General features: G+C 39.9%; 1 protein-coding gene across 7 annotated transcripts; it reads right to left on the reverse strand.

Moving 5' to 3' along the window:
- Positions 1-5,375: 5,375 nt before the first annotated feature.
- On the reverse strand, positions 5,376-25,067 carry GTF2H5 (general transcription factor IIH subunit 5). 7 transcript variants are annotated; one of them, XM_057528268.1, is made up of 4 exons: positions 24,955-24,995; positions 24,025-24,097; positions 20,412-20,542; positions 5,376-5,777 (listed from the first exon to the last, which is right to left on the reverse strand). In XM_057528268.1, exons 2-4 carry the CDS (start codon positions 24,025-24,027, stop codon positions 5,597-5,599), a joined length of 315 nt encoding a protein of 104 aa, XP_057384251.1. In that variant the 5' UTR covers positions 24,028-24,097; positions 24,955-24,995; the 3' UTR covers positions 5,376-5,596. The 7 variants fall into 7 exon arrangements, with proteins under 7 accessions (XP_057384251.1, XP_057384255.1, XP_057384254.1 ...); XM_057528272.1 differs by lacking the exon at positions 20,412-20,542 and adding an exon at positions 7,206-7,309 and having other exon boundaries at positions 24,955-24,976; XM_057528271.1 differs by lacking the exons at positions 20,412-20,542; positions 24,955-24,995 and adding exons at positions 7,206-7,309; positions 24,844-24,859.
- Between the last annotated feature and the right edge of the window lie 30 nt (positions 25,068-25,097).

Genomic DNA, 25,097 nt, shown 5'->3' on the forward strand with positions numbered 1-25,097 from the left:
ATGGAAATAAAAACAAAAATAAACAAATGGGACCTAATGAAACTTAAAAGCTTTTGCATAGCAAAGGAAACCATGAACAAGACGAAAAGACAACCCTCAGAATGGGAGAAAATATTTGCAAACGAAGCAACTGACAAAGGATTAATCTCCAAAATTTACAAGCAGCTCATGCAGCTCAATATCAAAAAAACAAACAACCCAATCCAAAAATGGGCAGAAGATCTAAATAGACATTTCTCCCAAGAAGATGTACAGATTGCCGACAAACACATGAAAGAATGCTCAACATCACTGATCATTAGAGAAATGCAAATCAAAACTACAATGAGATATCATCTCACACCAGTCAGAATGGCCATCATCAAAATATCTACAAACAATAAATGCTGGAGAGGGTGTGGAGAAAAGGGAACCCTCTAGCACTGTTGGTGGGAATGTAAATTGATACAGCCACTATGGAGAATAGTATGGAGGTTCCTTAAAAAACTAAAAAATAGAACTAACATAGACCCAGCAATCCCACTACTGGGCATATACCCTGAGAAAACCATAATTCACAAAGAGTCATGTACCACAATGTTCACTGCAGCTATTCACAATAGCCAGGACACGGAAACAACCTAAGTGTCCATCGACAGATGAATGGATAAAGAAGATGTGGCACATATATACAATGGAATATTACTCAGCCATAAAAAGAAATGAAATTGAGTTATTTGTAGTGAGGCGGATGGACCTAGAGTCTGTCATACAGAGTGAAGTAAGTCAGAAAGAGAAAAACAAATACCGTATGCTAACACATATATATGTAATCTGAAAAAAAAAAAAAAGGTTCTGAAGAACCTAGGGGCAGGACAGGAATAAAGATGCAGACATGGAGAATAGACTTGAGGACATGGGGAGGGGGAAGGGTAAGCTGGGACGAAGTGAGAGAGTGGTATGGACATATACACACTACCAACTGTAAAATAGCTAGTGGGAAGCAGCCGCATAGCACAGGGAGATCAGCTCGGTGCTCTGTGACCACCTGGAGGGGTGGGATAGGGAGGGTGGGAGGGAGACGCAAGAGGGAGGAGATATGGGGATATATGTATATGTATAGCTGATTCACTTTATTATAAAGCAGAAACTAACACACCATTGTCAAGCAATTATACTCCAGTAAAGATGTTAAGAAAAAAAGATTAAGTGAAAAAGCAAGTGTAAAAGCAGTGCGATCTCACTAGGATGGGAGAGTGGAGACCATTTTTTATACTCTCAGAAAAAGGTTTGAAGATTGCCATTAAAATTTTAATTGTGGTTATTCGTGAATGGTGGGATTGTGGACGAGTTATATTTTTCTTCTTTTGCTTCCCTTTTCCAGTCTACCTGCAATGAATGTGTATTGCTCATAAAAAAGGTAACTTAAATTAAAAATAAAGATACCAGTGGACCTTATCTTCATTAAACAGGCTATGACAGGGAATAGTTTAAAAAGTATAATGTAACTAAAAATGCAGCAGCCAAGATAAAGTCTAAGTTGGAAGCAGTAGGAAATAGGTTTTCCATAAAGTAAAATCGAGTTTAGGTTTTCATTAAAGTAAAATCAAGTTTAGTGACAAATTTGAAAAGCATTCCTAGAACAGAGACTAAAAGCAATGAAAATGATGAGAAAACAACATAAAAAGTATTAATCATGGAGAATCAATTAATGAATAGGTGTTTCTAAAGAAAACAAACAGAATAGAGGTATGAAAGTTGTAACAGAAAATCTGTTCATTTAAAAAGTTAAACAGAATCCTCCACAAAGTAAATAAACAAACCACCTGAATTTTGAGAGCTCAGGGAGACACACATATTCCAGGCAAAATTAACATGGGATATACACCTTGGTTAACTTTTAAAATTTCAAAGAAATAATAAACACTATAGAGGAACAAAACAAAAACAAACAAACAAACAACCAGGATGGAGGGAGGGATTGGTTAAGAATGAAACCCAGCTAGAAAAAGAACATTGGGTACAAAAGAGATGAGTTCAAAGAAACTCCTGCAAACCAAGTGGAAAAAGTTATTCAAAAGAATAAAATCCAAACTGGACTCAGTAAATGCCTGAGGATGATGAGAAAAATGGCTCAGTTTTAAGAGAAATGGATTGTGACCCAGGAATTCTATCTAAGACTAATCATCATTTAAGGATGGAGAGAGGAATGGTCTCAGAAAAGCTAAGTGTTCAGGTATTTCCTGGCAATGTTGCTCAGGGACAGTTCTGAGATCAGTGCAGGTAGGGGGTCCCTGTTAAACTATCTACCTAATGTTTTTTCACAAGGAATTCCCCTCCTCCCCCAGCTGCCTGTTCTCGCGGGACTGTGATCATGCAAAACAAACCAAATGTGTGTGTGTGTATGTGTGTGTGTGCATATGTGTGTGTGTATGTGTGTGTGTGCATATGTGTGTGTGTGCATGTGTGTGCGTGTGTGTGTGTGTGTGTCCTGAAAGGTCTTTCTTCCCCCTTTTTCATTGTGCTCGTCTAGATTCAAGGTAACTAAATTGCAGAACCATCTGCTTTACATATTTTAACTTACAATCATCCACACACTGTTTGAGGATAACTATTCCTGTTTTCACAGATGAAGGCTCAGAGGCACAGAACAACTAAATGACGTGTACAAGATCCCAGAGCTAGCAAGCAGGGAGCTGACATTTGGACCCAGGCAGTCTGGACTCAGTCAGGCTCTTAATCACTTTTCTGTAGTGAGAACAGTGTTTTTCAAAAGCTTATCAATAATCTTACCAAAAGATCTTTCAGTGTGATCTCTGCTACAAATGAAGCAGAGCTATGCACACTTGAGAATATTTATTGACTGTATTTGCAAGCTGCACCATTTCTTCATGTTTAAAACATACCCTTTTCCTATCTGTTAAGATGGTTAAGAGATCGAATGATTCCAGTATACTAGTTAAATCAGAAGGCATTATATCAAAGGTTTTATTTAGTTTCTTTAGAGCTAAGTGAGGTTTAATGTGTAACTACAAAATAGAGTAAGTACATTATTTACCATATTTCCAGAAAAGAAGTACAATTATGTCAAATCACCTCTATTATACATAATGTTAAAAGCAATATAATCATTAATAATTTTGACTACCGGGCTTCCCTGGTGGCGCAGTGGTTGGGGGTCTGCCTGCTAATGCAGGGGACACGGGTTCGAGCCCTGGTCTGGGAAGATCCCACATGCCGCGGAGCGGCTGGGCCCGTGAGCCACAGTTGCTGAGCCTGCGCGTCTGGAGCCTGTGCCCCGCGACGGGAGGGGCCGCGATGGAGAAAGGCCCGCGCACCGCGATGAAGAGCGGTCCCCGCACCGCGATGAGGAGTGGCCCCCGCTTGCCGCAACTGGAGAAAGCCCTCGCACGAACCGAAGACCCAACACAGCCAAAAATAAATAAATAAATAAATAAATAAGAAAATCCTTTAAAAAAAAAAAATAATAATAATTTTGACTACCACCTATAGTGTTTATCAGAAATAAAAGAGAGTAGCCTTTGTTGCTTATTAACAATAATGTTTAGTTAGTGTTCATCAAAACTGATGTCTCAATAAACATTTTTACATTAACTCTTATGCATACTTAGGATGCCTGGAATTTTAAAATAATCACACTAAATTTCACAAGGAAATTGGGGTTCAAAGAATACAGAAGTTTTGACCTTATACGGTATTAAAAAAAAAAACCTTTCTCAAGAAGTTAGTATAATTCTAAATATCACAATTTTAGTACATGGATATTTGTGACTGGTCATCTCTCATAAATTAAAATGACTCTTTTATGCAGTTAGGAAAATTTAAGTTAATACTACCTTTTCACAGTATTAAGGACTTTGTTAAAAATAAAAAGACAGTAGTAAATTTCTCCAGTACCCAGCAGCCAACATATCTTGTTCTAGACATCTAAAGTGTGCTAAATCGAATAATGTCAACCAGATTCCAAGCAGCAGAGCCTGGAGAAAATGTCACTTGGCTATTTCCTGTTCTCTCCTAGCTTCTCTCATAGTTGGACGAGCTAACTCAGTGGCTCCAAGTGCGGCTCCCAGCACCACACTGTCCCATCTTTCTAATGTACTTCCAGAGAAAGATACCGAACATTTGCCCTAACTCAACTTTTAAACAATAAGGGCCAATGAAATAAAGATTTTCCTTCACTTAACACTCTTTGTACTCACTGTCCAATAGTCTTTCCAGTACCTTTTAAACTCTGAGATTGTAAGAAAAATTTTCTCTAAGTTTCATGTTAAAATGTATTAGGTGACAAACGCCTAAGGCATGTTAGAAATTGATTTAGACATGCCTGAAATACAAGAGTCAGTAACATTTCAGTACAGCTGGAAATCCTAAAGAAATGTACTGTATTCAGCAAGTTTTAGTACCAGATGTACCAATAACTCATCAAAATTGTTTGCATTGTTATGTGAAAATCAAAATTGGGTAGTTTGAGTTACATGGGTGGAAACCATGACAAATATACCTATGGAAATTTCCAGCTTTAGGGAACGCATGTGTAAGTAAGTGACTATGGTACACAGATGCTCTGAATAAACACACCATAACGAGGCAGGTAAAGTGGGTTGGATACGACTCCACCTAACATCATGAAAGTTATCTTTTCTCTTGGAAAATTCCCACCATAAGAACCCATCCTAGTACCACTATCTTCAGGAAGGGAAGCAAAGCCCCCATCAGTGTTATTGTTTCTGCCTCGATCAACCATAGAACTAGACTCCCCCAAGATTGACTTTGCTTCTATCTGTTCCTACCTTTCTTTTTTAGACAAATTTACACAGGGATTCTCATAGGGAATAAGGTCCAAGGAAAACTGACTTCTTAATAAAAGGGCACTTGCCTTGATGGGAAAATGTGACCAACAAAGTCTGAACAAGGAAAGAGGAAAGCTGCAAAGCAGCACATACCTTTCCCATTTGGTTGTTTCTAACCCTCTGTGCTTTTAAAAAACTGTATTTTTAGGGAAATGTAAACTGCAGTTTACATTAATGTTACAGGGTTCTCTCCCACATCTTCTTTACCAACAGAGCTGGCTGGCATGCAGATACTATTTGTAAGGTATAAATATTACTAAAGTTCCCACCTTGGCATATTTATCTAAACAGTCTGTCTGTGAAGTTTCTAGTGGAAACAAAACAAACCATACCTACACTACCAAACCCCCAATTACTAATACGAATAAGCAAAGATAAATATCTAGGTGGTATTTAGGTTAGACTGATGATTTAAAAGCATATTCCATTATATTCTTAATGTATTAAATTGGCATTAAGAGGTAGGAAAACCAATTACATTTATATTTTAATAAAGGTTAATAAAAGCCAAATTACAGCCAACTGTTAAAGCTTTTTTTTTTTTTTAAATTCTAGGGTACACATAATGAAAAAAACAGAACAAGAAAGTCAGTTCAGGGGCTTTCTTATGAACAAATGATTTCACAGTCTTCCCTGTCGCATGCTTCCGAGCAATTCTGTAAATCTATTCGGTCACACAAGACATCGAATGGTGAGTCTCTCACATTTGTTACTTTTAATTCCTAAGTGATCATTATCTAATATTTTCACTTCTGGGTAAGAGAAAAGGCATTTTGGTCCATTAATTCACCTACTCGCTCCTGGAGGACATTAACCAACTCTGCTATTACGAAGATGTGAGTGTCATCAATGTCTTGAATGATGAACTTCTTCCCTAGGGCATTTGACTCATCCAAGTACAGCAGAAATTGCTTCATGGCAGGGTCACTGTTGAGATAAACACATGATGATGAGACACCTTACTGTCAAGTTACCAGAGACCTGAACAATTAGAATTGAGCATGGAGAGTTTTAGGATAAGTTTAAAAGTTCTAAACTGTTAACCAATTCCTCACTCCTTCTCTGCCTCAAGTGTTGACGATTAACAGACACAGCTTCATTTTAGAACTGTTAGTGCAAGTTTAGAAGAAAGAGGCCAGTGATGAGATTTTAAAAGAATAATTTGTCACCGACAAGTGAAAAAGTAAAGCAATGTTCACAGCTTTGTAATTAATAGGGACTCGAAGCACAGCCCTGTTAACTGATTTAAAAAATGCCAACGATAGTGTTTGGCTTGCAGTAAATATTCAACTTTTTTCCCCTTCCTTAAAATTCTGAACCTCTTAAGTCTGAACTATCATTCAGAATCTTTAAAGGAAATTCTAACCAAATCTCTTTGAGAACAGTGAGTTCAAAAAGAGATCTAAATTCAATTCTATTTATTTGTGGTTTTTAGTTTGGAATGAATAGGACAGCCATAAGGGAAAGAGATAAAATTTCCTAGATTTATAGAAATGAGTCTTTTTTTATAAAAACCTGAATTACAACAAAGGCACACTTTAGATCTAATATAATATACAATACTGTGTTCAGCAAAAGATGAATATAAAAATGTCAAGTTGCATACAGATATTTTTAATTCTTAGAGAAAACATAATCTTACACAATCTTTTGGTTTCTTGAGGGATGTCAACATCAATTACAAAGATAACATTTTAATTCAAAAGAGGTCAGTGTAATTTACTGAAAACCATATACATTTTACTTCTTTCAAGTACAAACATAGGTACAAGTGAAGCTAACAAAGTATTTAATTCAATAGCTAAATGAGTATGGTTCATGGTATATATTAACTATGAATAAAGTCAAGCCTTCCTGAAAAAATGATTGTCTTAATTACTTTCAACAGCTTACCTTTAAAATAATTTTATTAACAATTTACTATGCTGTAAAATAATGTGAATAAATAAGTAGGTCTGCCCATGTCAGAAATGACACATTTTAAATTTAGTTTCTAGTATGTTTGTTATCTTAGGTTCAGAAAAGTTAGGTTCTATTGATCCACTTAAGTTTGGCAAAATTCAGTTAAATTCTATAGTTGCAGTATTAGAATGACCATACTAATGTGGGAAATTGATTTGTTCAGAAGTGGTAAACTTGCTCTTCTAAGTTTTATTCACTCATTCAATAAATTGAGTACCCATCATGTGCCTGGTGCTATTCTGGTCTGGGGGATTCAGCAGTGAAGAAAACTTACATTCTAGTGGTAACACTATGACAAACACACACAAAAACAAAGGAAGTGAATGAGAAATGGCAGTGACGACAGTGATATGATCTTGCAAGTTTAAGCAGGGGACTCAGGGGAGGCCTTACTGAGCAGGTGATGTCTGAATACACATCAGAAGGAGGTAGTAAGCAAACCATGAAGTGACGTGGGGTAGACCATCCTACGCAGAGTGAACGGCAAGGTCACAGAGCTGGAGAGGGGAAAGTGGAGGGGAGAGCAGTGGGATATGGGTTAGAACTCCATCTTGATTTAACTTACAAAATGACTTTAATTTTAAACGTAAGGATCATACTGGCTGCTGGGTTGAGAAGAGGCTGGTGGGTGGTGGAGGCAACAGTGGAAACAGGGAGACCAATTAGAAGGTGACTGCAGTAATCTTGACAAGACATAATGATTTGGACCTAGGTGGTAACAGGGAAGTTGAGCAGTGGCTGAACTCTAGATATACACCAAATGTAAAGCCCACATAACTTGCTGAGACTGGACTTGAGCTTTGAGAGGAATTAAGGAGATGCCAAGATTTCTGGTCTGAGCAAATGAAGGGATGGAGTTGTCTTTCACTGAGATGAGGAGGAACACAGAAGAACAGGTGTGTAGTTAAGGTCGAGAGTCTGGTTTTAGGCAAGTTACATCTGAGATGCCACCCAGGTGAAGAAGTTGAGCAGGAAGCTGGATATACAATTCTGGACTTCAGCAGTGAAGTCCAGAATGAGGAGTAAGTCAGTCATCAATGTATAGATGGCATTTAAAGCCATGACAAAGGAGTGAGCAGAGCTACAGAGGAGAGTCCAAGCACCAAGCCCTGGATACCCCAACATCAAAAGGTTAGGAAGAAAAGGATGAACCAGCAAAGCAGACTATAAAATGACCACTGAGGTCGGAAGAAAACTTGAAGAGTACTGGAAGCTAAGTAAATGAAGGATCTCCAGGAAGAGGAAGAGATCAGCTGGGCCAAATGTTGTTAAGAGGAATAGCAAGAGAAGGACTGAGAGCTGACTACTGGGTTCAGAAAGTTACTGGACCTTCCCAAGAGCAGCTTCAGGACCATGACTACAGAGGACAGGGCCTGACTGGAGTGGTTTTCAGACTGAGAGGAGTGAAATTGGAGAAAGTGAATACATACACACCTTCTGGGAAATCCTGCTACAAAGAGCAGGAAAATCAAGTGGGAGCTGGAGAGGGATGTGGAAGCAAGAGTTCCTGCCCCACACGGCCGCCCACCTGGGGAGGGGCAGTGTTACAGCATGTTTGTAGTTCTGCTGGGAATGATCTAGTACAGAAAGAAAAGTGGATAAAGTGGGAGAAAAAGAGGAAAACTGCTGAAAAGGTATCTTTAAATAGGCCAGGGAGGCTGGGATCCGGTTCCCAAGGAGGGAGGCTGGCTTGAGACAAGAGAATAGACAAGTCACCCACAGTAAGTGTGAGGGAGGGAAGAGTATATGGGCCCAGGTCCATGTGATAAAGACTTGAGGACGTTCTCTTCTGGTTGCTTCCGTTTTCTCAGTGAAACGAGGAACAAAGAAATCAGCTGAAGTGAGGACAGGGACGTTTTCTGAGCTAAGAGAAGATGAAGGTGTGGAATACCATATTCCACCCATTCTAAGAAGCACATTCCCCCCACATCTTAACATCTCCAAAATTGGGATGGGTCTTACATTTAATGGCATGTTACAGTACAACCGGCAGTGATTTTTCTTATAGGTACATAAAATATTGCTAAGTTTTAAAACTGATGAAATCTTAACTTGATGAAATCTAACAGCTTTATTAGGAAAGTGGGACAATAAATGGACTAGGAAATTCAGCTGGTTTGCAGGCTAGCATTAAGGCTCACATGAATTTAATAGTCATGAATTTAAAGTGAGACCAATCAGTATGTTTGTATGTTTTTCTCCAGCCATTAGAGTTGTGGAGGTAAAGGTTCAGAATAGGTAGAGAGGTGGATTGAACCCGACCTGGCTGGTGTGACTGAGAGGGGCAAGGAAGTTGAGTGTCTTTAAGAGAACGAGTACACTGACAGACTGGGTACGGAGGAAAGTGAGGATGCTGGGATGAGTCAGGATGGAAACGCTGGGAGAATCAACAGACTGCAGGTCTGGGAGAATCGAAGGAATTATAGAGCTAGGGTATTAGAGGGAGTGAACTAGAGAGAGGAGGTGGTGGTCAGTTAGATGCCTAAAACGGATATTTTGAAGAGATGGCAGTATTGGTAGGGACGCGGGTAGGTGTGACAATGTGAATGAATGACTATGACAGGACAGAGAAAAGCTCATTGGAAGAAGAGGTCGGGGAACTGAGAGGTCAGGGTACTGAAAGGACTATACATACGAAATTGTTAAGAATTTGTGGAGAACTCTTAAAGAGTGACAAGTAGCCTTCAAAGAATAACTTTCAAGGAAAGACTTGGGTGTTTGTAGATGGTTACAAAGAGGAGGATTAGTGGGTGGTCTTGTCAGATTCAGAACTGGGGGGTTTCTGTGGAAGAGGGAGGGAGGATTTCTGGAAGTGGCAATGAGGAACAAGGTAGATACCCATCCCATTTCTTGGCCCAATGGTACAAGAGGTATTAGAGAGAAGTCAACACAGCAGGCTCAGGGGAAAGCTAGGTTTTTATTATAACAACAACAAAAAAGGGGTATTGAGGGAAGATAGAGGGAAAGTTCTGAGAAGAGGCTGAGGATATAGGGGATTCTGCTGCTATCTTACTAGGTTCTAAGGGCAAAGCGGGACATGATGGGGTAGGGGTGAATTTAAAAGTCGATGGAGGGACTGCCCTGGTGGTCCAGTGGTTAAGAATCCACCTTCCAAAGCAGGGAACAGGGGTTCAATCCCTGGTCGGGGAACTAAGATCCCACATGCCACAGGGCAACTAAGCCCAGGTGCTGCAACTAGAGAGCCCATGAACTGTGGAGCCCGTGTGCCACAACTAAGACTCGACGCAGCCAAAAATAAATAAATAAATAAATACTTAAAAAAAAAAAAGAATCCACCTGCCAATACAGGCGACATGGGTTCAAGCCCTGGTCTGGGAGGATCCCACATGCCATGGAGCAAGTAAGCCTGTGTGCCACAACTACTGAGCCTGCACTCTAGAGCCCGCGATCCACAACTACTGAGCCCGTGTGCTGCAACTACTGAAGCCCACATGCCTAGAGCCTGGGTTCCACAACAAGAGAAGCCACTGCAAGGAGAAGCCCGTACACTGCAACGAAGAGTAGCCCCCACTCACAGCAACTAGAGAAAGTCCACGTGCAGTAACGAAGACCCAATGCAGCCAAGAATAAATAAAAATTAAAAAAAAAAATTTAAAGTTGATGGATAGAGCCATAAGGTAATGAGTGTCAAAGGAATGAGGGATGACCTGGAAGTCTGTAACTTTTTGGGTGACTGAAAACAAGAAAAGTAGGAATACAGGGCCTGGGAATGAGAGTCTAAAGGCTGATAATGACATGAAAGGCAACAACTGCCAGTGAAGGATGGGAGAGACAATAGGGGTCTTTTACAAAGCAAGATAATATGGGACTTCCCTGGTGGTCCAGTGGGTAAGACTCTGTGCTCCCCATGCAGGGGGCCCGGGTTCGATCCCTGGTCAGGGAACTAGATCCCGCATGCATACCGCAACTAAGACCCGGTGCAGCCAAAATTAAAAAACAAACAAGACCAAACAAAAATACAACCAAGAAAGATAATGTAATGGTCACAGATTTAAGCAGATACTGCGGATGTTAAAATTTACATTTGCAGTAACTCCCTAATTTTGGCAATTACACAGAATAAAAATTTAAGTAAGAAATTTTTGTAAAGCAACAACACCCTGTACATTGAGAAATTTCACGGAGGTAAACAGTTTTATCAGTCATTAATAGGCAGGCTGTGAAACATAAAAAGAGTTTAAAGAGCAATTGTAGAAAGAATCTGGGGGTAATGAAGCAGGCTGAACGGGGTTCTTTCAGATATTACAGAACTGAAAACGGGGAGGCCCATAGGACAGGGAAACAAAGATTCAGCTTCTTTAAAACTATCGTTTTCCTGCTCAAACAGGTTCTTTTGAACAGGTTCTTGCTCTCAAAGGTTTCTTTTTGAAACCTCAGTTGTTTCCCTATATTGCTCCGTGTCTATACAAATAAAATGGGGGTGGGTGGGACAGGGGTGGAGAATTAAAGTAGAGCAATTTAAGAGTAGACAGGTGTGGCGGACAGAAAAAAACCCTCTGATTTAGTGCTCTACAACCGGGCTGCTTCCTCCCTTCCCTGCAAGGAGGAACTTGCCTTTGTCTCTCATGTGGTGCCCACTTTACCCTCACAACCTTTACTGTGCTGAACTGTCTTAGACCCCACAAGAATTTCAATACTTTCTACAAAAATCACACACTCAGAGAGGCTGCTTAGAAAGATATACTTTAGGTGACAGGACAAATGAGTTTTTTTGTTAACCTTTAATATAAATTTTGGGTTTAAATGGAACAATAATGACAAAAAACAAGGACATTATAAAATCTGCTGTCCAAATGTGATACATTATCTTGTTACCGTTTGAGCGCAGTGTGTTCAGAGATGACATCAATTTACTCTAGTAATTGGCTGCTACTAGGAGGTATTAGAGATAGCAAGGGTTAAGTGGTTATGAAGACTTTTATCTCCAGAAAGTCTCTAAATAAAATAAATTTACATACTTTCAATTAAGTAAAAGCTGAACAACTGAAACCAAGAAGTGCCAAGGGACTCACATCTGTGCTTTTAACCAACAGGTCAGTGTATTCAAAATTTTTGCCATTTGCATACTACCCTTGCCATTTTAGCCATCTCTTGTAACATCTGCACTACATATTACTCAATTTTTTTCTTTAAATTGCCTTTAAATCAACGAACTTTTCACCTTAACTTCATCTGGTACAAAATCACCAGTCATCTTGATGTTAGTTTTATTTTTTTCTCAGATAAATTAAGATGGTCATAGAAAAAGTATTTGTGTTCTATCCCTGCAAAATTTGTGCTACTCCAAATCACCTTGTACACCAACTGTACTCCCTATACCTGAGGAAACACTGCTAACAGAAATGAGATGAGAACTTAGAAAATGATCAGTGACACACTGAAATAACTGCTTCTAATATCAATTGCTTCAATTAAACTTTTTGAAAGGAGATGGAAAGCAGTCAATTTGAGAATGAATTCTCAAGCATGTATTTGAAATGTAATCTGTAATGATTCAAAAAGACACTCAAAGTTTAAGGGACACTTTGCTAGTATATGTTGAGGGCCTGGACTATCTTGCCTGAATATAGGACTATTCTACATGGGACTGCCTCTGGGAGAACCTGCTGGCAGGAAAAAACCCAAAACCAAGTGCCCATATACATACTTGGTTAAAGTCCTGGGATCAGGGCTAGTGAGCAGGAAAAAATGTCTTTGCCCTGGAAATGTAAAGGGCAGGCATTATCAACCCCCTCCTAAAGAACCTTAGTATAGAACTAGGGCAACTGCCAGCCGCTGGTGGGGGACTCTGACCCCCAAGGAGACAGGAGGAACCCCACAGTGAACCGGTAGAACGTAGGGGGACCGAGGCGGGGAGGAGAAGTGGAGGCCAGACAAGATCGGGGCCCCTGAGGCCGGGGAGATCAGGAGAGGCAGGCGGGAGGGACTCTCCGGGAAAAGCAGGAGAGGAGCGGAGGGCGATCGCCTGGCCCACTCAGGCCGGGGAGCCGGCTGAGCTCCCAAGCCATTTACCCACCCCCAACCCCGACCAAAGCCCCACCCAGGCCACATGGGTCTGGGGGCACAGGAGGGAGGCCTGGGAGATCAGGAGTGGCAGGCAGAAGGGGCCATCCAGGAGGAGTGAGAGAGGAACAGTGGGCGACTGCCCTGCCCACGGGGGCCAGGGAGCCTGCTGAGCTCCCAGGCTGGTCCCCTGCGATCCAAAGCCCCCTCCAGGCTTCGTGGGTGCTTGGGGGCACAGGAGGGAGGCCGGGGAGATCAGGAGAGGCAGGCGGGAGGGGCCCTGCAGGAGGAGTGCAAGAGGAGCGGAGGGCATTTGCCCCGCCCACTCAGGCCCGGGGAGCCTGCTGAGCTCCCAGGTGAGGTCCCCTGCCCTCTGAGACCAGGGGTGGGGGGCATGCCTGGGGCCCTTCTGTTCCTTGAGCCTAAGCCCCACTCCCCACAGCCCCCAGAGCCTTTTCCAGCCCTGTGGGTCCTGAGCATTTGCCCCGCTCACCACCCAAACCTCGCCCTTGCTTAGGCCCCGCTCTCCACATCCAAGGCCTTCCCCCTGCTCCCTTTTTTTTTCTTTTCCCTCCTCCTCTTTTTTACTATTGTGGTACTGATGTACCTTCCGGTTGTTGATTCTCTATGTTTTTATTTTTACCTCCTTTCTAACATATCTGTTAGTTTCCTAGTCTAATTTTATTTTTTACTTTGTTATTGTTCTCAATCTTTTTTTTTTTGGCCACCCACGTGGTTTGCGGGATCTTGATTTGTGAGCCTAGGGTCAGGCGGAAGCTCCTGCGGTGGGAGCGCCGAGTCCGAACCACTGGACTAACAGAGAAACTCAGACCCCAGGGAATATTCATCGGAGTGAGGTCTCATGAATATTCATCAGATGAAGTCCTCATCTCAGCACCAAGACCCAGCTCTACACAACAGCCTACAAACTCCATTGTTGGACGCCTCAGGCCAAACGACCAGTGAAACAGGAAAACAATCCCACTCATTAAAAAAAAAAAAAAATGAGACAGCAAAAAAATATGTCACAGATGAAGAAACAAGGTAAAAACCTACAGGACAAAATAAATGAAGAGGAAGTAGGCAATCTACCTGAAAAAGAATTCAGAGAAATGACAGTACAGATGATCCAGAATCTTGGAAATAGAATGGAGGCACAGATTGAGAAAATACAAGAAATGTTTAACAAAAATCTAGAAGAACTAAAGAACAAACAAACAGAGATGAACAACACAAAAACTGAAATGAAAAATACACTAGAAGGAACCAATAACAGAATAACGGAGGCAAAAGAACGAACAAGTGAGCTGAAAGACAAAGTGGTAGAAATAACTGCCCAGGAGCAGAATAAAGAAAAAAGAATGAAAAGAATTAAAGACAACCTCAGAGACCTCTGGGACAACACTAAACTCAACAACATTCGAATTATAGGGGTCCCAGAGAATAAGAGAAAAAGAAAGGGTCTGAGAAAATATTTGAAGAGATTATAGTGGAAAACTTCCCTAACATGGGAAAGGAAATAATCACCCAAGTCCAGGAGGCACAGAGAGTCCCATACAGTATAAACCCTAGGAAAAACACACCAAGACACATACTAATCAAACTAACAAAAATTACATTCAAAGAAAAAATATTAAAAGCAGCAAGGGAAAAACAAAAAATTACATACAAAGGAATCCTTATAAGGTTATCAGCTGATTTTTCAGTGGAAATTCTGCAGGCCAGAAGGGAGTGGCAGGATATACTTAAAGTGATGAAAGAGAAAAACCTACAACCAAGATTACTCTACCCAGCAATGATCTCATTCAGATTCAACATAGAAATGAAAAGCTCTTCAGACAAACCAAACCTAAGAGAATTCAGCACCACCAAACCAGCTTTACAATAAATGCTAAAGAAACTTCTCTAAGTGGGAAACACAAGAGAAGAAAAAGACCCACAAAAACAAACAAAACAATTAAAAAATGGTAATAGAAACATATATATCGATAATAACCTTGAATGTAAACAGATTAAATGCCCCAACCAAAAGACACAGACTGGCTGAATGGATACAGAAACAAGACTCATACATATGCTGTCTACAAGAGACCCACTTCAGACCTAGGGACATATACAGACTGAAAGTGAAGGATGGAAAAAGATATTCCATGAAAACGGAAATCAAAAGAAAGCTGGAGTAGCAATACTCATATCAGATAAAATAGACTTTAAAATAAAGACTGTTACAAGAGATAAGGAGAGAAGACTACATAATGATCAAAGGATCAATCCAAGAAGAAGATATAACAATTATAAATGTTTATGCACCCAACATAGGAGCACCTCAATACATAAGGCCATGAACGGAGAAATCGACAGTAACACAATAATAGTAGGGGACTTCAACACCTCACTTACACCAATGGACAGATCATCCAAACAGAAAATAAAAAAGGAAACACAAGCTTTAAATGACACAATAGACCAGATAGATCTAACTGATATTTAAAGAACATTCCACCCAAAAGCACCAGAATACACTTTCTTCTCAAGTGCACACGGAACATTCTCCAGGATAGATCACATCTTGGGTCACAAATCAAGCCTCGGAAAATTTAAGAAAATTGAAATCGCATCAAGCATCTTTTCTGACCACAACGCCATGAGATTGGAAATCAGTTACACGAAAAAAAAAAAAGTAAAAAACACAAATACATGGAGGCTAAACACTACTAAACAACTAAGAGATCATTGAAGAAATCAAAGAAGAAATAAAAAATACATAGAAACAAATGACAACGAAAACACGATGACCCAAAACCTATGGGACGCAGCAAAAGCAGTTCTAAGAGGGAAGTTTACAGCAATTCAATCTCACCTTAAGAAACAAGAAAAAATCTCAAATAAACAATCTAACCTTACACCTAAAGGAACTAGAGAAAGAAGAACAAACAAAACCCAGAGTTAGCAGAAGGAAAGAAATCATAAAGATCAGAGCAGAAATAAATGAAAGAGAAACGAAGAAAACAATAGCAAAGACCAAAAAAACTAAAAGTTGGTTCTTTGAGAAGATAAACAAAATTGATAAACCCTTAGCCAGACTCATCAAGAAAAAAAGGGAGAGGACGCAAATCAATAAAATTAGAAATGAAAAAGGAGAAATCACAACTGACACTGCAGAAATACAAAGGATTATAAGAGGCTACTACAAACAACTATATGCCAATAAAATGGACAACCACAAAGAAATGGACAAATTCTTGGAAAGGTACAATTTTCCAAGACTGAACCAGGAAGAATTAGAAAGTATAAACAGACCTATCACAAGTAATGAAATTGAAACCGTAATTAAAAATCTTCCAACAAACAGAAGTCCAGGACCAGATGTCTTCACAGGCGAATTCTACCAAACATTTAGAGAACTGCTAACATCGATCCTTCTCAAACTCTTCCAAAAAATTGCAGAGAGAGAAACACTCCCAAATTCATTCTACGAAGCCAACGTCACCCTGATACCAAATTAGACACAAATCAATCAATTTGATGCACCACATTAACAAATTAAGGAATAAAAACTATATGATCATCTCAGTAGATGCAGGAAAAGCTTCTGACAAAATTCAACACCCATTTATGATAAAAACTCCAGAAAATGGGCATAGAGGAAACCTACCTCAACATAATAAAGGCCATATATGACAAACCCACAGCAAGCATCATACTCAATGGTGAAAAACTGAGAGCATTTCCACTAGGATCAGGAACAAGAGAAGGATGTCCACTCTCGCCACTCTTATTCAACACAGTTTTGGAAGTCCTAGCCACAGCAATCAGAGAAGAAAAAGAAATGAAAGGAATACAAATTGGAAAAGAAGAAGTAAAACTGTCACTATTTGCCAATGACATGATACTATACATAGAAAATCCTAAAGATGCCACCAGAAAACTACTAGAACTAATCAATGAATTTGGTAAGGTTGCAGGATACAAAATCAATGCACAGAAATCTCTGTCATTCCTATACACCAACAACGAAAAATCATTAAGAGAAATTAAGGAAACACTCCCATTAACCACTGCAACAAAAAGAATAAAATACCTAGGAATAAACCTGCCTAAGGAGGTGAAAGACTTGTACTCAGGAAACTATAAAACACTGATGAAAGAAATCAAAGATGACATAAACAGATGGAGAAATATACCATGTTCTTGGATTGGAAGAATCAATATTGTGAAAATGACTATCCTACCCAAAGCAATCTTCAGATTCAATGCAATCCCTATCAAACTATCAATGGCATTCTTCACAGAATTAGAACAAAAAATCTTACAATTTGTATGGAAACACAAATGACCCCAAATAGCCAAAGCACTCTTGAGAAAGAAAAACGGAGTTGGAGGAATCAGTCTCCCTGACTTCAAACTGTACCACAAAGCTACAGTAATCAAGACAGTATGGTACTGGCACAAAAACAGAAATATAGATCAATGGTACAGGAAAGAATGCCCAGAGATATAAACCCACGCACATATGGGCACCTAATTTACGACAAAGGAGGCAGGAACATACAATGGAGAAAAGACAGCCTCTTCAATAAGTGGTGCTGGGAAAACTGGACAGCTACATGTAAAAGAATGAAACCAGAACACTCCCTAACACCATACACAAAAATAAACTCTAAATGGATTAAAGACTTAAACATAAGACCAGACACCATAAAACTTTTAGAGGAAAACAGGAGAAACACTCTTTGACATAAACCACAGCAAGATCTTTTTTGACCCATCTCCTAGAGTAACAGAATAAAAACAAAAATAAACAAATGGGACTTAATTAAACTTAAAAGCTTTTGCACAGCAAAGGAAACCATAAACAAGACAAAAAGACAACCCTCAGAACAGGAGAAAATACTTGTAAAGGAAACAACAGACAAAGGATTAATCTCCAAAATATACAAACAGCTCATGGAGCTCAATTAAAAAAAAAAAAATCCAGTTAAAAAATGGGCAGAAGACCTAAATAGACATTTCACCAAGGAAGACATGCAGATGGCCAAGAGGCACATGAAAAGATGCTCAGTGTCACTAATTATTAGAGAAATGCAAATCAAAACTACAATGAGGTATCACCTCATGCTGGTCAGATTGGCCATTATCAAAAAATCTAGAAACAATAAGTGCTGGAAAGGGTGTGGTGAAAAGGGAACCCTCCTGCGCTGTTGGTAAAAAACTAAAAATAGAACTACCATATGACCCAGCAATCCCACTACTGGGCATATACCCTGAGAAAACTATAATTCAAAAAGAGACATGTACCACAATGTTCACTGCAGCACTATTTACAATAGCCAGGACATGGAACCAACCTAAATGTCCACTGACAGATGAATGGATAAAGATGTGGCACATATATACAATGGAATATTACTCAGCCATAAAAAGAAAAGAAACTGAGTTATTTGTAGTGAGGTGGATGGACCTGGAATCTGTCATACAGAGTGAAATAAGTCAGAAAGAGAAAAACAAATACCATATGCTAACGCATATATATGGGATCTAAAAAAAAAAAAAAAAAGGTACTGATCAACCTAGTTGCAGGGCAGGAATAAAGAGGTAGATATAGAGAATGGACTTGATGACATGGGGTGGGAGGGTGAAGCTGGGGCGAAGTGAGAGTAGCATCAACATATGTACACTACCGAATGTAAAATAGTTGGCTGTTGGGAAGCAGCATCATAGCACAGGAAGATCAGCTCGGTGCTTTGCGATGACCTAGAGGGGTGGGATAGGGAGGGTGGGAGGGAGGCTCAAGAGGCAGGGGATATGGGGACATGTGTATGCATATGGCTGATTCGCTTTGTTGTGCAACAGAAACTAACATGGTATTGTGAAGCAATTATACTCCAATAAAGATCTATTAAAAAAAAAAAAAGAACCTTAGTATAGCTCCTATAAAATGTGACTGTTAAAAAAAGTATTACACCATGAGAGGCCTACTAGAATGATGCAGTTAGCTAGAAAAGAGACCATAAAATTAATCGGTCAGTTGGATAAAGTTGTCAGTACTGTCTATCCAATCAGAATGATAATCTTGGCTTAGTCAACAGTAAGCTATCCTTCCTGATAGTAATTAGTTAACAGATACAATTACTTAAAAAATTTAACAAATATTTCTCCATAAATACTGTTATGTCCTGAGAGTGGAATGTTTTAGAAAATTGTTACTGAATGTGAAAATGCCTTTGTTCATATCACGTAAAATATTTTCAAATATTTTAATAGCTATATTGTTTGATTATAAAAATGTCATAACACTTTGTTTAATTAGAATAATCAACTACCTACAATTTTATCTGCAGCTCGGATCACTTCCTTAAGATAAATATCTAGAAATGGAATTATTGTGTTAAAGCATATAAAAGCTCAAAAGACCTACCACAAATTACTTTCTAGATCAGTTGCTTCTTAAGACTGCACTTCCATCATCCATGTCAGCAGCTTGGTGAGAGCCTGCTTTTTAAAAGCTACAGACTGGGGCTTCCCTGGTGGCGCAGTGGTTGAGAGTCTGCCTGCCCATGCAGGGGACACGGGTTCGAGCCCCTGTCCGGGAAGATCCCACATGCCGCAGAGCAACTAAGCCCGTGCGCCACAACTACTGAGCCTGTGCGTCTGGAGCCGTACTCCGCAACGAGAGGCCGCAACAGTGAGAGGCCCGCGCACCGCGATGAATAGTGGCCCCCGCTCGCCGCAACTGGAGAAAGCCCTCACACAGAAACGAAGACCCAACACAGCCAAAAATAATTAATTAATTAATTAAGAAAAAAAAAAGCTACGGACTGGAAGATAACAGTCACCTCATTTAAAAGTTACTCTGGTGGTGGTGGGGGGGAGGATAAATTAGAAGGCTGGGATTAACATATACACACTACTATATACAAAATACTGAATAGATAATCAACAAGGACCTACTGTATAGCACAGGGAACTCTACTCAGTATTCTGTAATAACCTATATGGGAAAAGAATCTGAAAAAGAATAGATACATGTATAACTAAATCACTTTCCTGTACCCCTGAAACTAATACAACATTGTAAATCAACTATGTTATATACAATAAGAATTTAAAAAGTAAAAACTAAAAGCTACTCTGATGTAACTTGCCAAAAAGGAGGCCTAGTGTATGAACCTTTTCTGTACTGAAACTTGAATTCAATTTATCAAGAACCTATTCTTATCCACTCTGATTCTCACTGTGGTAGTAGAGCTCTAAAGGAACACTAATAACCTGGAATTTAGGGTGAGATTACACTCCTTGGTTCAATTTTATTAACAAAATTCTTTCAGTAAACAAATATTTACTAAGCACCTCTATATGTATCTCAGGCACTGTTCTGGGTGCCCAAGAAACATTCTGCATTCAGTGAATGCAGCCCTGCAAAGAATAAGAAGCAAAGGCTCACAAAAGATATACAAATGCTGTGAAAGAACAGGACAGCAGTTAGACTGGTTTTGCCTTAGTTCTTATTTGCTTTTCATATACAATAGAGGTTTGGAAGCAAAACCCATAAGGGCAAGACTGGTCTAATAATACCTATTTCTCCAGGTTCTTTTCTGTTGTGCTGTAAACTGGCTGGAATTTGCAGCTGTACAATAAATCTTCCTTGCTGAAGCACTTGCCAAACCAACTGTGATAAATATCACACCACAGGTCTGCTCTAGCACCTGGAATTGGACACAGACATTTGTTGAGCATATGCTGCTTGCTTCGGTAACTGCTATGGTTGGCTAGATTCGGGAAAACTCTTGGTGTGAGGCTGGCAGTCGATAGTGGTGGATCCCAACAAAGAGGAAGTTTTCACCAATCTCATTTTGACATAAAAATACAAAAAACTTTAGACTGTGGTATTTGATAAGCCTTGGGAGGAGAGAACCTTATTATATCCAAGTACTTTGATTTTTCAATTCACTGACAGTTGGGCCTAAATGGCCAACATTATACTCTGGTTTATTTGCTTTTTTAACATAGATCTGTATTCCAATACACCTAAATGCTTCATATAATCTATGGATGTTATGAGATAAGAAACTGACTTATACTGATACTGTATTATTAACAATCTTCTCTTTGGAATCAAATATAGACATGAGGGAAACTGAAGGACTTTAGTTACCATCATCCCAACATGTGCACCTACACATGAAGGAGGACCCACAGGCCCTGGCCATGCCCTTTATGAATCCATTATTGCTTAGGCCTGGAGTCTTCTTGGAAGATCTGTATCTTTGGGAAGACAGTTACCCTTTAGAAAAATTGTGCAGGCTACACTTTAGACTTCACTTTGAAGGGAAAAATTAGTTTTGCAAGGATACTATCCATCTGCAAAATAAAATTAAAGTACACTGTAGTCTTGCTGCAAAACCATTCTCCATAGGGGAACTGATTATCAAACTTAAGCTGATTAAGTGCTTCTCAAACTTAAAATGCACTGTGTCAAGATCCTTTTTTATGCACAATTCTGTATGCACAATTTATGCACAATTTAGTAGATATGGGGTGAGGTCTGAAAATTTTCATTTCTAACAAGCTCCAGATGATGCTATTGCCGCTAGTCTGGAGAATACATGGAAAAGCAAGGTGATTAGCACCCAGGCAGAATTCAGAGGCTGGTAACAAGCTAACTAGCAGAGAGCTTGCCGGATCAGGAAAGAAAACTAAACCTCAGTTCCTCTTACAAATCTGTACTCTTTGTTCTTATGGCTAAACTGACAGTCTACCACTGAAATTCTGAGTTTCCCAAAGTTCTGCTCTTTAAAATGCAGCCTAGCATTATTAAAAAGAAATAAAATATAGGTGTAATACAATCCCAACCATCATTCCAAAAGGATTATTTTGGGACTAGACTAAATTATTCCAAGGATATTCTCGAAGGTAACAATGACAAAGAAGAAAATGGATGTGGGATGGGATTAGGAAGAGTAGCAAGGGGAGTGAAACTCTGTGATAAAGGAGTCATCACACATCATTAGGGAAGGAAATAAATGGTGTTGGACAATTATTCAGCTATTTGATCAAAAAAAAAAAGGCAGCTAATTTAGATCTTCACCTCATAATATGCCCCTCCTCTCAATAAATTCTAGATGAATGAAACTCAAAATATCAATGAAAATAAAAATATGAAAACCCTAGGACAGAGGTGAATATTGATCAAATCCAGAATGAAGATTAACTTTAGAAAAATCAGAAGAAACAAAAGGGAAAAAACTGAGAGCCGACACTGTGTGTGTGTGTATCCTCTGTGTTAAAAATAACGTTAAAAGACCAACCGGGGGCTTCCCTGGTGGGGCAATGGTTAAGAATCCGCCTGCCAATGCAGGGGACACGGGTTTGAGCCCTGGTCCGGGAAGATCCCACATGCCGCAGAGCAGCTAAGCCTGTGCGCCACAACTACTGAGCCTGTGCTCTAGAGCCTGCAAGCCACAACTACTGAAGCACGCGCACCTAGAGCCTGTGCTCCACAACGAGAAGCCACCGCAATGAGAAGCCCGCGCACCGCAACGAAGACCCAACTCGGCCAAAAATAAATAAATAAATAAATAAAACTAAAAAAAAAAAGACCAACCAGGAAAATGTTTCTATTAATTATGACAAAGTAATAAGAAAAATAAAATACAAATATTAGCTTAGAAGTGTTTTCCAAAAGACAACGGCACAGCATGCTTAGAACTTCTGGGATCTCAATCCGTCTCTTGGCTTTCCCAAGTGAACACCTCTCTCCTCTCCAGCGGTTTATTTTTATCAACATACCTTCTAGTCTCTCACTTTAAAACAATGAAAATAACAAGAACCAGAGTCCCTTAACATCCTTCTTCAGCTACCGACCCATTTCTTTATTCCATTGCTCATTATCACAACAAAACTCCTCCACATGGTCTCTACTTCCTTGCTCCCCTTTCCCTTTCCAAAGTACTCCAATCTGGCGTCTATCCCACCTCTCCATTAAAAAGCTCTCATAAAAAACCGATGACCTCCAGTGTGCCTTCATCTTACCCCACCTCTCATCAGCACTTGACACAGCCCACTCGCTTTCATCAACCATTCCCTTAGTTTCCCTCCTACTTCACTGGCTTCACTGACAATACAATTTATTGTACTGTCTTTTTTCATACTAGAGCTTCAAATTCCAATGTGTATTTTAGTACCTGGCGAAATACTTTGGGTATAGAGTTAAGAAATTAATTTCACCTGTTTCATTTTACTTTTTAGTGTGGCTACTAGAAAATTTAAGACTACATATGTGGCTCACATTATATTTCTACTGGACAGTGCCGCTCTAAATGCCAGAGATTCCTAGGGTTTGGTCTTGCTCCTCCCCCAGCCTTGCCATCACAGAAACAGTATGGTCATCCACATAATGGCTCACATTAGAGGCAGAGAAATGTAGACAGCAGTAATTTCAGACAATGGGAGTGTCCACTGGGCAGGATTCCCAAATGAGACAGAATTGTTTGGTGGGGCAAACAAACAAGTGGAGACTGAGCAAGACTGGTCCAACAGTTCAGGTTTTCAGACTAGGCATAATTAAGCCCTACATTAGCTTTGAGGAGCTCAACTCTGCCCATAGTTTCTAGTTTCTCCTTTGGAATGTGTGCCTAGCTTAAGAAACCTTCAACTCGCTCTCTTGTTTTCTTCTCTTTTTTACAGACCAAAGTTTGTGTGACTTAGGCAGACCCTAAAATTCTAGTCAATCCCTGACGATTTGAGAATACAAACACTGTTCCCCTAAAGAGGGTTAATGTAACAAACATGCTGCCGCTGACCAAAACTTGTTGGAAATAATGCCAGTTACATCAATTCAGCAGAAACACTGAAATCTGGCACCAGGAAGAAACTTAGCAACAAAACCTGTCCCACTTGATGAACTGGGAAACTGGGAGATTGGGATTGACATATATACACTATTATGTATAAAATGGATAACTAATAAGAACCTGCTGTATAAAAAAATAAAATTCTAAAAATCAAAAAAAAAACCCCATCTGTCCCACTTGTTATTAAGTAAGAAAAATGCAGTTGAGAAAGCTGAAAGACTTGAATCATTCAAATCTTAAGAACAAAAGAAAAAAATGGACTTTGGAAGGGATTCACATACAAATCAAGATTCAATGTGCAGATTTAAAATTTGTTAAGTATCAAAACTACTAACCATTCTATAAGCACTCCTTTCAAGACGTTGACCATCTTTTCCCAGTCAGAAGGTGCAGATGACCTTAAAAATGCTAATAAAAGGATAAGGTGACAAAATACAAAAGCATCAACTTCAATATCCTTTGGTGGTTTACTTCTGAAAAGAGGCAAAAAATTAAATGGCAAGACTAAACATATAAGTCTATGAAAGACATAAAGCTAACATTAGGAAAACATACAGATATTCTGATCTTTTAGCAAAATTAAACTGAGTCTATTGGAATATTAACAATGCATAAATCTTACTTGCAAACAAATTCTGCCTGCTGTCAATCCTAATGAAAGCATGGACCCTAACTCCACAGCAGTGTCCCCAATCCAGGTTTAAAACATGTCCACTAATCAAAAGATTTCTTTTCCTAATCAGGAGTATGATAAAAGGTAATATCCTTGGAGACAGGAATCACAGGATGGTAGCTCTGAAAGGGGACTTAAAAATTACATGGTGAGTCCGACCACCTAGTTTTACATATGAAATGGAGCGAAGAAATTAAGCCGCAGCTCCCGGCAAAAAAAAAAAAAAAAAAAAAAAAGTACAATCCATGCCTCCAGATCTTGTGTTCCTCTGCCAAATAAAATATGTTCCCCAATGATGTGCGCTTGAAGGAAAAGAACCCACTCAGCGCACGCCAAGTTAACCCTTCTTAAACTTCTACACTTGGGTACCGGGCAATGCCTCCTCGAAGGAAATCCACCGTTCAATTCCCGCGGGGCAGCCGCCCGGCCTCGTCAGAAAGGGCCCAGAAAGGGGGCGGAACACCGCCCTATACCCCCGCACCTGAAAGACAGGCTTCTGGGACTTTCCCCCTCCTCCTCTTTTTCTTCGAGACCCCTCGACCTTACAGGTACCCCACTCTCCCCTCTTGCGCCAAGAGCCGACGCCACGAACCTCCACCCACAGATCCAGCAGCGTTTCAGCGTCGCCGACAGACTGCACTTGCGCCGGTTACGTCATCGCGACAGCGACGGTCTCGTGGGTGGAGCGCGCCGGCGGGAGGCGGGGCGCAGCCTGGGCTGAGGGGGCGGGGCGGC

Source organism: Balaenoptera acutorostrata, chromosome 14 (genome assembly GCF_949987535.1).
Source record: "Balaenoptera acutorostrata chromosome 14, mBalAcu1.1, whole genome shotgun sequence".
NCBI lineage: Eukaryota > Metazoa > Chordata > Mammalia > Artiodactyla > Balaenopteridae > Balaenoptera > Balaenoptera acutorostrata.

Coding starts and splice junctions, on each gene's coding strand:
- GTF2H5 (XM_057528268.1), bottom strand. Junction 5,778..20,411: donor AAAAGAACCTGGAGAAATAG/GTATTATTAGAC, acceptor TTATCTCAACAG/TGACCCTGCCATGAAGCAAT.